The 12,805-nt window shown below is 42.2% G+C and overlaps 1 protein-coding gene across 1 annotated transcript in view; it reads left to right on the top strand.

The window, feature by feature from the left end:
- The window catches only part of slc39a10 (solute carrier family 39 member 10), a 29,746-nt gene that overhangs the window by 14,695 nt on the left and 2,246 nt on the right, over positions 1-12,805 (top strand). The window contains exons 4-9 of the mRNA XM_030428649.1: positions 1,003-1,180; positions 8,873-9,048; positions 9,590-9,754; positions 9,855-9,963; positions 10,037-10,345; positions 11,432-11,512. Of these exons, the coding sequence (XP_030284509.1) occupies positions 1,003-1,180; positions 8,873-9,048; positions 9,590-9,754; positions 9,855-9,963; positions 10,037-10,345; positions 11,432-11,512 (1,018 nt within the window). The remainder of the gene's footprint in view (positions 1-1,002; positions 1,181-8,872; positions 9,049-9,589; positions 9,755-9,854; positions 9,964-10,036; positions 10,346-11,431; positions 11,513-12,805) is intronic.

The raw sequence follows: 12,805 nt of genomic DNA, 5'->3' as shown, positions 1-12,805 counted from the left end.
CACGTTTGTTTAGAGTATGAATTTGATATCATACAGGCGAAAACTCTGCAAAGTGATGCAACAACTATCTTGCTGATAACCTGAGCAGTACTTCTTATCTGATTGTCAATTTCTCTTAGCGACCTGATTATTCCCAGAAATACTGTTTTTTTTCTGCTAACTTTATTCTGAGCAGTTGCCAACTTTTATTTTGAAACGAAAAAATTTGCCTATAGGTATTTGTTGATGTCCTTTGGTTCATGACTAAATGATAATGACAATGTGAATGGGGGTAAAAGAAGTAGACCAAAAGTAAATCAGTGTGAAATCTCCTTTCATTAGGCTCTACTGATTAATAACAGGATGAAATAATGTGCTAGATCACGCATCATTTGTTAGATCACAATAGCCACCTCAAAGCATTGATTGTATTAATTTGTAAACAAGCACATAATATCTCCAACTCCAAACATCTCTCTCATTTTCCTGCTAAGATCCAGTATCAGCTTCCGTTGTGGTCGAATGTAAAAGAAGTTTGTTCATGTGCACAAAATTGTGGAGATTCTGTCTTCTTGTGCTTACAAAGTTATTTTTAATTTGTTGGGTTTAATAAAAATTAGCATTTTATAACACTGTCACTACTGAAGTATTTTTAGAGTCCTTCTGGTCCCCTCTGACACATCACTTCAATGGATGTTGTTCTTAAAACCAAAACACCAGGAAATCGTTGGCTTTGCTTCAAGCGCGAGGAGTTTATTAATCAGTACTGTAAGTGTCAAAAAATCCTGAACTGTACAAGTGATAACTTGACACAAAATCTGTCTAACAAGGATCAAACACTCCACCCATGCAGGGTTAAAATGTGGCAGCAACACATTTTTCCTTTGTTTACTTCATGTGGTTGACTTAGAATATTTCTGTTACGAGTGATTTTAAAAAGAAGACTTTTCTTCCATGTAAATAATTCAAGTCAAAGTCAAGTTTAGAGTCCCCTCATACTGAATGTGCTCTGTCTCCTTCCAGTGTTTGAACCTGACTCAGCTCCTCAGCTACTACGGCCTGAATCCCGATGCTCCTATCTCCCCCAGCCAGTTTGTCTACCTGTGTCCTGCTCTGCTCTACCAGATAGATAGTCGTGTCTGCATACGCCATTACCACCAGATGGATGTGGAGCAGGAAGCTTTGCCGCCTGTCAGTTCTGGTAAGAGCCAAGTATCTTATTGATCCGGTCCATTTTGACTCAAAAGCACTTGTAATATGAAGAGAAACAAACAATCATTTTTGCTAGTGTCAACCTCCACACCGCCGAGAGCAAAGACTGAAGTACCCTCCGTCAGGGTTTTTAATCCAGAGCCAACTTTATGTCCGTCAGGTTGATGTTATAGACATGTGGGATATGCAGATATTTAGCTTTCTTTGGCCGTGTATACACTGCATTCAGAATATGTGTCTCAGTTTGCGTCACATGGCCTCTTGCACTTTGCAATCAGCTCTGTGCATCATCATGGATGTGTTGTAAGCAAACCACAGGGTTGTGGTAGAGATGCATTGTAGTAACAGCATGCCAGCATCGGTCACGCTCTCGGTTAACTTGTCTTCTGATGTTTCTACACAGCTTTGTTTTATTTTGTTCCACACTTACTTGACGTGGAAGCAAACACTAGCTGGGCTGCCTCTGTCACTGCTGAACAACATCCTGATGTACAGGAGATTTCAGATTTTTTACGCTCCATATGGTTTTTAAAGATCAATACCTCCCTCCAGAGCAGAGCAACAGAATTACATTGCTTGGATCAGGGCTGCCTAATGTTGGCCCTGCATAAGGTTCAGTTTGGCCCGAGAGAGTGAAGTTTATACGGAACCAATTTAAACACAGTTTGTGTCATTATTCTATAACCAGTACAATGTGCAATCAACATCCACAAGTCCAGGGAAAATGTTTGGGTACCCTTGGCTTTAATATTGCCATTGTTCAGTCTTGGAAAGTTGAACAGCCTTCATACCAATTATTGGGTTCAAACCGAGTCAAAATTAACTGTATTCTTATAATAAATTAAGTAACAGAACCTTCAACACCCGTCAGTACATAATCACATTTGGATCCAGCCAGTATGTTGTTCAGTAGATCATTGTTTCGTCGTCAGAACCCATGAATACAAAATGAAAAACACCAGGAAACAACTGGTGCTTGAGAAGCATACTGTTTAAAGTGACATGATAACAATTTGGTCTGTGAAAGAAATAATAGTCAACTGTAATAGTATCTGGTGCCATCAGCCAGAGGAAACCGCTATCGTCAGAAGTGTGAAACCATTGGGGTTTAAAATGTGATGCTATCAGGATCTATAACCTAAAGCTCCTCTCTTGGGGAGGAGCGTCAAGCCTGCAGAATGTAATGTTTATTTGACCTAATTAAGCCATATTTTATAGTGATGATAATTGAAGTGATCCAGGAGTAATAACCATCATCCCCTGGGTATACCCACCAATCTCTGCCCCATCTTCTCATTTTCATTTCATTGATAGGGCAGTTTTTTCTTCTCATTTTCTGCCTTCCGGAGCAGCAGTGAACACTCACCAGAGCGTTATTTCAACACTGACATTAGTTTGAACAGAGTGCTGAAAGTCAGTGCAAGTTTCTTCAAGTAATTTGAGAGCCGAGACCCTCAGACTCAGTGAATATGCTGTGGCTGACTAACCTCAAGCTTCATGTGTTTTTGCAACACCATCGCTTAATTAGCTTTTCTTGAGAGATGAGGAAGGCATAAGATCCAACAGCTCTAAGACAGCCGGCATGGAGACGTTAAAGAATTAGCACTATCACAGATGTGTTTTTTCTTTTTTATTGATGCTCTTTGATCTTATTAACACTTTGCCAAGTATGAAGTTAGACTTGTCGAGGTGCAATAACATGTTTAACTTTTATTTTGAGTCACAAAGGGTTGTTAAAACCCCACATGCCATTTCCCAGGATATTGCTTGTTTTTCATGTTGTACACTTCTACACCCCACTACTTTGCTGCTCTACAGGAGCACTCTGTAACTAAATGACTTACTCATGGCTCAATTAACAGTTGAAGTTGTAGTTTCTGTTTTTTCATGGCCAGGTATAATGTTTCAGAAGAGTAGTGTAGTTACATGTACATACAAAATACATTACAAAATGTGCTTCCAAATGGGAACCTCATGCGAATAAGAAACTTGCATGAGATAAGCAAAGTCTGTTTTTCATGTGAAGGCTCCATGTAACATCAATGTTTCAGAAGTAGAGCGTGACTGTTCTTCTGCAGCCATGTTAATAATATAGTTTAGAGTTGTTTTGCTCACTTTCTGCATGTGTTGGAAGCATAAATAGTTATTTGAAGCTCATGCAGATAATAGGTGCTCGTTTTGAAAATGGCAGCTTTTTGTTGCTCCTAACCTTCTCTGTCATCACTCGATCAAATTTCATGGTTGTGAAGTTGTGTGACCAAAGAAAACATTGTTAAATGAAATACAATCCCAAATCACAAGTCTTTACATAGCAAATATTTGCATGCTGCGATATTAGACTTCTAATTATAATAGATTTAACCTTTTAAAAATCCACTTTGGTCAGGTTAACTGTAGTTAAATGCATCCACCTGGAGATGTAGGTGAATAAAAACCAGTACAAGTCTCAGTTCAAACATCCAGGATTGTAATGGCGTCTTAACTCACTACACTTCTTACGCCTAGCTTAAGAAGAGGGCTTATCCTAGTTATCATCAATTTAATGAATGGGAAAATACATTGGTTATTTTTAGACAGGATTGTGGATGCAGAAAGTATTTAGCATAAATCCTTAATTGATTAATTCTATCAGTCAATCACTCATCCCCAGTGAGTGTATGCATAACTAATGGCCATCAGTGGGAGTTGATGGGCAATGAATGTATTAAGAGAGCTGAATATTTTGTGGGAAAGTCAATCTGGCATGAAAAGTGCTTTGAGCCACCCAGAAAGAGAATTTATTTTTCTTTTGGCATATTTAGTGGGAGAAAGTTTGAAGGAATAAGCGGCCAAGTCACCGTATCACACCACCACCACCACATCATGTGATTGATGCTCCAAATCAGGATTGTTCACTCACCTACCTGCAGCACTCTTGATGAATGTAGGATGATTTGTTTCTGTGCCAGTGTGTGCCCTCGTTATTAGCTAATTTTGGTTGCCATGGCACCAAACGAGTGGTCTTGTGTGATGTCAATTTGGTAAACAAAAAACACACAAAAAAGACTCTATTTGTGGGCTCATTTCACTTATGTTCTTCAGATCATCTTTCGTCTTTATTTCTCTTCTTTCAGCTCGTGTTCCAAATCCCTGAAGTAATTATATACAGAGAGGAAAAAACCCAGAAAGACGCTGAAAGATCAGCTATAAAAAATGAAGGTCAATGTTAAGCCCTACTCTGGGAGTTCACTGTGTTTCCAGGTTTATGAGAATGCAAATCATAAAATCACAGTGCTTTAAAGTTAATGAGTAACAGGTCATAAAATAAAGCCATAAAAGATTGCTACAAATCAAACCTCGACCAGTAATAAACCTACAGAAAAGGCTGCTTTTTTAGCTGTTATGGTGCTTTGTGTGTGCATTAGTGGGTAATGTAAATGTAAATCTATAGGAATGGAAAATGCAGCTTGAGCACCGCATGATAATCAATCTGATCACGCTGCATTTTCACCTGGTAAATTCACTTGTCCTCATGTTACCTGCAGCCGAATCAGATTTTAGTTTTTTAGTTAAGTTATGCTCAGTAGGCGCAGAGGTCTTGGAGCTGTCAGCGTAAACAACAGACAACATGGCAACCGTGGGGTCAGCAGATGTTCTGCAAAAGCTGGATTTATTTTTAATTAGAGGTAACAAGTGCCATTTTAATGAAAAGCAGAAGTTACCGCTGCTCTCGTGAACTTCAGCGTGGAATAACACTGTCAAAGCAGCACTGAAGTTCAACCATGAGATTGGAGGAATTCCCAAACTGTGTGCCCTCTTAAATCTTTAATTATTAAACACACACTCCCCTCTGGAGACACCTGTGTCACGTGTGCCTGAGGCGGCAGAGTGCCACCGCTGAAAACACTCATAAAAATGGTAATGACAGCGAGGAAGACAGCACGAACAAGTCAAAAGGGCAAGAATGGCTCCTCATTAGTGCAAAACTAGAGGCGCTAGACTGTCTGTAATGGCGCACCAAGACTCAACCATAGGCGTCGCCACACGCCACGACGCTACCTCTCATTTACCTCCTGCCGGCATCCGTGGGGGAGCTCAGAAAATTTGCAGTTGGTTTCTCTCTGGTCCCCACTCCCTTCTCTTTTTGCACTGTGCCAATTAGGAGAGCCCGAGCAATACCCTGGGCCATTTTTCTGAGCCATGGCTCACAGGAGATGCGTAATTGGACAGAAGACACAGACCAGTGGGTCTCCTTCTCGCCTGTTCTCTTCCCCTATCTACACTTTCCGTCGCCCCGCCGCAACCCCCCGCACACCTCGACGTCTCCACACACACACACAAAATAAAAAAAGCTGCATAAGGGTAATGAGATAGAGAAGTAGATGAGCTGCGTGAGTGTGAAGGACCTGCAGTAAAAGTACTGTCGGCCTGATATACAGTCGCCTCTCGGGGTTACACCATGTTCCGCTTGAAGAGACAAATAAGAAAGCAGTCAGCTGGAGCACCTTTATTTCTGTAAGGCACATTGGAAATGGTGGTAGCAATAAAAGGAGAAGGTGAGGGTGATTAAAGACATTTTCATCAGTGGTGAGAGAATAAATTCAGTCCGCCCAGTTTGTCCTGTCTAATGACCAGACTCCTCACAGTGAACCTTTTATCAAGTGAATTCAGCTTCGTGAGATTTTGAATATTTTTCAGTTGGGTAACTAAGTAACAAACAGAGACACAGTTCATGGACCCACATTTTCATCAGTGTTTCATCAGAGGTTTCTTTTTATTAGATATTGATACTGTGACAGAAAAACACAGTCATTAAAATACACATTATTCAAAGAGTATAAGAGCATCAATGTCCAAAGTAAATGCAAAAACACCAAGATTTACAAACACGATGATTTATAAACAGTCAGCATCACAAATTGGTTAATACCAATTTAAGTATGTCAGATAATATTTTAATTTTTTTATTTTATTGCACACTTTGAGATTAGATAAAATTAGATGATGGAAAAAAAGACCTGTCAAGAGAAGTTTAGAAGCCATCAGGCTTATATGACAGATTACAAAGATCAATCAGTGGGCGATAGGCCAATAAAAACATAGAAATACATTTTAAAAATAATGCAAGGAAAAAGAAAATATACATAAATGTACAAGACGACATTCATAAACTAAATGTGATGACAGTTTTCTTACTGTCTTTAAATAATGCAAACTCATCTTGGATATTTCTAACCTTCAAGTTTTTCTTTTTATTTGTGCCTTGTGCTTATTAACATATTATGTATTTACATATAATCAGATAACCTGACATGAAGACTTTGTTGGTGGATTCTTCAGAAAACTGGCTGATATTTTGTTACCTGTTCTAAAACAGACGAGCCAAACACCAAGCACCGTTCAGCTCGCAGTGTGTCACTCATTAAGCAAAAGAAAATACCGCAGCTCTGTTTCTATTTTCTGGAGCCAGTAGCCCTAGTCTATGCAGTAGAAAGAATTAATTTTTTAGATACCCTAGTTTTATGAAAAGACCATCTTCCCAATCTTCCCAGCGGTGAGATACTTCTTTAACACTTATGGGAAATTTAGCGGCGAAGAGCAACGTCATTAAAACCCACGAAATGTCTGAGATTCTTTGAGGATGCATGTAAACCTGCAGCGAGAGTCGGGGTTTGGGCAGAAAGCTTCCCCAAAAGCTAACAATGCCAAGTGGCTGCATAATCAGCTCTTAAGCATCAGGGCCTCACTCTGCAGTGAAGATATTTCCCGCCGGAGGAACTCCAGCCTCCTGTTTTCTGGATGGAGAGTCGGCTGCCAGGGGGACAGACTTTTTTTGGAATGTTTTTCAATCCTACAGCTGGGTAATGGGACAGTAACAGCTTGATTCAGTCTCTCTAAAGACCGCTCTGTCAGGCAAAAGACATGTTTCAGATCATCTCTTCAGAAGAGACACCACCTGGGGCCGATTAGAGGAGGAGAGGAAGTGTCTCTGCCACTGTGATTTTACTGTTATTAGTCATTTTTCCTTCTGGCTCGGTGGCATCTTCGCTTCGTTGTTTATATTAGTTAAGCTTCATCAGTTCCCTATATATGATCAGATATATTGGGTGTTGAGTGATGGTCAACTACCTCTAAGGGTCGTAATCTTCAGGCAAGTAATACTTGATTGATGGAATGGATGTTGTTCATATTTAGCAAGACACAGACAGACGTTGACAAAACAATGATGGGGAAGAGAGACAAAAACGTTTGCTGACAATGTTTAATGAAATCAGCATAATGAATGAATTTGTGAAGAGCAGTCCATTTCCCTGCCTCGTTCACAGTATGCTCTTTTAATTTAGCAACCAATCACAGAGTAGAAACTCTTCCTGCTTCCTGTTTCTGTAGTCACAGGCATGCCCAGAGTGCGTGAATGGGCATGAAATATGTGTTCACAGGTGTGTTTTATGGAAAGGAGAATAATTCTGCTGGTTGATTAATCTAGGGATTATTTTCTAGATACATCTTTTTGTCTATAAAACGTCAAAAGATGTAAATAATGCACATGACAACTTCACAAAGCCCAAAATAACATCTTGAAATAGCTTCTTGTATACAAACAGCTGGTTAAAATCCAAAGATTCTCATGAAAAGACAAAACGAGGTTAATTGAACCAGCAAATGTTCGATATTTATGCTTGAAAAATGACTTCATTAGTTGGCACCTAATTTGATAATAGTTTGTTTTTTGATCAGCTCAGCAATAAATGTATTAATCGTTGCAGCTCTAATTCGAACATGGAAAGAACGAGGGGTTGGCCTTCTTTTTCATCAGATGGAATTTAGAATGATCATCGTTTGACTATGAAGACTTTTTAAAATTATCTTCAAACACAAAAATAAAGAACAACCTTGAGGAGATTCCCTAAAACACTCTCCTCAGACTAAGTGTCTGTTGTGGAGGTACTTTGGAACCCCTGACCAAAATAACCTGCTAAATCTGTGAGGAAGTGACATGTGCTTCACCTTCCTGTGCTGTATTTCTGGAGCATTCCTTGAATGCCTCACTGAATGCACTCAACAGCCTGGAAGATGTGCATTACATGCACACTGCGTTTAAGTCAATAGACGTCCTACAGCTGAATGTCAGCAGTGAAGGACCCGGCGTCGCTTTAGCAAACACACCACCAGCTGTGGTGTGACATTGAATTTCATACAACATTAAAGACTTTGTCCTCCGCCACGAACAAAGTTTTTCGCGCTCAATGTTGTGCAGTTTTGAAACACGTCCTGCGCTGACAGCTGGACTGACAGTTTAAATGATAGTGTACCTTTCCGACTTTCTCCTCTTCTGCTTCATGTGTCTCGTCTGTGGCCTTGAATGAAAAATGAGGCGGGTAAAATTCTGCTGAAATGTCACTTCACATTTCTCGCTTTAGGCGTCATGTGTCATCACAAGGACACACGGATTGAAAACCTCTAGAGGATTCCATCATATGTGAGCAGGATGGGAGAAATACCTTCCGTCAGGGGCAGGCTGACGGTAAAGCTGTGGCTGTTGTGTGACAGCTTCTGAACCGACCGTACAGGTCCTTTCTTCTTCTTTTCACAGCTGAACAGTCACACTACATCTCCAAAACAGTGGATGTGGCTCCTGACCCTCACAGTGTAGTAAATGTGGAGTAAATAATACTACTTCTCTTCATCTCTTTTTCTCCAGTTTGGGTTTGGCTGTGGGGTTTCGTGTCCATCACCATCATCAGCCTGCTCTCTCTGCTGGGTGTGGTGCTCGTACCCATCCTCAACCAATCCTGCTTCAAGTTCCTGCTCACCTTCCTGGTGGCGCTGGCAGTGGGCACGCTCAGCGGCGACGCCCTCCTCCATCTACTGCCTCACGTGAGTACACCAGACATCAAGACACAATCTGTGTTCGGTGGATTAAAAACCTTTTTCTAGAGCCATCGGAAAAAAATCAGGGTTGGTATGTATAGAGGTCAATAAAAGAATTGATGAAAGATGATGTGGACCGAATGTTTACAGGCAGATTATTCCAGTCAAAGGGAACTTAAACACAAAGGCTCTCCCAGCGTGTGATTTATCCTTCTTCTCATCATAGATTTGCAAAGATTCAAAAATATGTATCTTAACATCCTTCAAACATCTAGTGTTCATACTCATGTCGTCACATGTGACTGCTGACCCAGTTCACTTTTGAGTTCCTGTTCATCTGTCTGAACACACCGGGTCAATCTGTGAGCGGTCACACAGGAAGTGTCAGTGATCATCAACCATCCTCTGCTCGTTCTGTTCTTTATCAGCCAGACGAGGCCTCAGGGATTTGATCTGTGTGACTTTAGGAAATAAAATCTATGTTCTGATGAATGTGCGATCCTCCTTCCTCACTCTTGTCCTTCTCTCTCGACGTCCCTGTCTGCAGTCTCAAGGACACCACGACCACGGCGAGCCTGCGGAGACCAATGACGTCGATCTGGTAGAAAAGTTTGATGGAGTGTGGAAGGGGCTAACGGCGCTGGCCGGCATCTACCTCCTCTTCATCATCGAACACTGTATCGGCATGTTTAAGCACTACAAAGACCACGGGGTAAAATAAACATGATCAAGCAATAGCTGCTGCTGTTTGCTTTATTCCATCAGTTTGGTTCTCGTGGTGACAGAAATCATAACATTGTCTCTGCTCACAGGGCATGAAGAAGTCGAGTGAGGAGGGCAAGATTGGCAGGAAGCTGTCAGATCACAAGTTAAACCGTCGCTCAGATGCAGAGTGGCTGCACCTGAAGCCCCTCAGCGAAGGTAAGAAACCATAACGGTCATTACGGCACTTAGTTTCTGAGGCGGTCACCTTAACATCTGCTCTTTCCTCCAGACCACGACAGCACCGCCATCTCCTGCGACAACGGTCACAACGACACGCAGCTCACGGAGCTCCAGACGCCCGACTCGCCCACCAACAAGACGCCACTGGCACCCACAAAACCCCAACTAGACCAGCCGTCACCCACGAAAGAGAACGGACGCAAGGCCAAGAAGCACGGACACTCGCACGGCCACGGTCACTCTCACGGTGGGAACTGCCACTCGGACCAGGAGATGAAGGACGCTGGTATAGCCAGCATCGCCTGGATGGTCATCATGGGTGACGGCATGCACAACTTCAGCGATGGCCTTGCTATAGGTACGAGTTACTGTTAGGACCTCTGCGTGAGGTGCTGCAAGGGATTCCTGTGTTACTCCACTAACAAATAACATCAAAGTAGAAACAAACCACCACAAGAGTTGTAATGTATTTCATAATGATGGGTCGAAACTTAAACTTGTCTAATGCCAGATTACATATGTTATGTTTATAATTCATGTACAAAACAGCAAATATAAACAGTGTGAAACAAACTGAAGTGATGAAAATAATCCCCGGGCTCATTTGTCATAACTTGTAACCACAGATTTAATTAAAAAAACATGTTGAATATTTTGGTTAATACACTTACATACTCTTTTAGATTAGGTGAAGAAGAGTGATTACCTGAAGTGAACACAGTGTGGTTGTATGGAGTGTTGTGTGCCAGACTTATACCACTTCTGCCCAGAAATGGGAACTGGTAGAAAGCAGCAGATCATGTACCTCCTCAGACTGCATCCAGAAGGAATTCAGCTTGTTTTACATTCTGAATTAGACGCATCTTTTTTTTACCAGAGCTGATGATGAAAGTAGCTACGGAGTGAGACATCTCACCTCTCTGATTTCAGCTTTGAGTTACACATGTGCAGCACCGATCAGGCAGCTGACGGCACAGATCGGGTAGCGACACAGAAGCTGCTGACAGCGTTATAGCAGTTACTTTTTAAAATATCTTCTACTTGAGTTTCTCTTCAAAAGTTAGCACCAACGTCGTTAGCTTCAACACACATCAGACCATCGTGCCTGACTTGGGGTGAAACTAGCGTGTCCACCTGAGTGCTGTGTTTCCATCACAGTGGAGCAAATAAACACCTGTGACTACCGCTGAGCATTTGATGTGGGAGTAAAAGCCGATTGCACTCATTCACATTAAAGACAAAAGCCAGATGTTGGTGGGTGTTTGTGTCTGTTTTGTCCAGTGTGAAAGGACAATAACCACCCAGCTGCGGTGACTTTCTCCTGGAACAGACTCCAGGAAGTCACAGTGCCTAGCCTATCATATTTCACAAAATGTCAAACTTTTCCTCTCCGCTTTCCTTTTTTTTCAATCGCTGACATTTCCTGAACTTGTTGTCTCTCCAGGCGCAGCGTTCAGTGCGAACCTGACAGGAGGCATCAGCACATCAGTGGCTGTTTTCTGCCACGAATTACCTCATGAACTTGGTAAGTCGATTGCACCGAGATGTGAAAAAAAACTAAACAAAACATGTTATTTTCTCATTACACAGTAGACACTGCAGTCTCCATTTACTCAACAAGTCGAACAAAGCCGCTTTGTGAGGGGCTTTGCAGAGTGATTCACATAATGACAACGTCAACAGCGTCTCAAGCAAAACAGCTCCTTTTCTTACTCGAACCGAAACTTTAATCCGAGTTGGTCTCGCGACCCTCGGTCCCTTAGAGCCCGTTACAAACCCAGTGGTGTCAGTAATCATCGCTCCTCTCTTCGCTCACACAAAATGCACTTTTTTTTCCAGATGAATGTCTTTTTGTCTGACAGCAGCGAGATGGCTGTCTGTCAGTGAGGATGATGTACCGTACCTGGCGCACGTTGTTCAGTAGAGTCAGACTCAAAAGACGGTACAGCTGCCGGTGCGTTCATTTGCATTCAGATCTGATGTCTCCGAGGACACTTTTGATTCAGCGACTGTGAACATTTTTCGTTCAGAGTGGTGTTGCTCTTCTTTCTCGCAGCTCTCTCCTCTGCCTGTTTGTTTATAGTGAGAGCAAAAGGTGGCGGGAGCGGGGTGAAGAAGACAGACAATGGGGCCATCCAGCAGCAGATCAGTACTAATGATGTGTCTTGCCACTGTGCAGTTTCCATGCCTCGTTTGTGTGCTTGATGAATAGAGTAGTGTCAATTACGGCAGAGTGTGAAGCGGTGAGTAATAGCCTTCGTTTGCCTGCCTGCTCCCTCTTGTGTTGACTCGCAGCTTCTTGTGCTATTGTTGTTGTTTTGTTGAGGGGGGAAAAAGGCAAAATGTGTTGAAAGCGTGTGTGTGAAGGCTGAAACTAAAACCTGTGATGTTCAACATTTAGCTGTTTCAGTCGGTTGTATCTCGAGGCTTCAGGGTGCCCAAAAGCTTTGAATCTTATCCAACATTTCTGTCCTTTTATTGTTATTTCTACTCGAGTTTCCAGATGGCGAACTGCTGCACGAGGACGATTTTCAAGATCAGTCTCTCCCCGTGTAATTTCACATTTCCTGTTGATTCGGCGCCCGTTCTTCAGGAGCCACTTGCCGCAGTGCCTTCACCCCTGTTGAGCCGCTTGTCAGACAAACCCAGCGGTTTGATGAGTGCACCTCACAGCTCCTCTTCAACACAAAAGCCGTCCCCCGACTGGCAGCTGGATGGCAAAGATGATGATTATGAGGGTTCTTTAACCACCCAGAGTGAAGCTAATTGGCAGTGATGGGTGTGTTAATTGCGGTAGATGAGGCGGCGGCAGGCGTGT

Source organism: Sparus aurata, chromosome 9 (genome assembly GCF_900880675.1).
Source record: "Sparus aurata chromosome 9, fSpaAur1.1, whole genome shotgun sequence".
NCBI lineage: Eukaryota > Metazoa > Chordata > Actinopteri > Spariformes > Sparidae > Sparus > Sparus aurata.
This window is presented reverse-complemented; position numbering and strand designations above follow the sequence as displayed.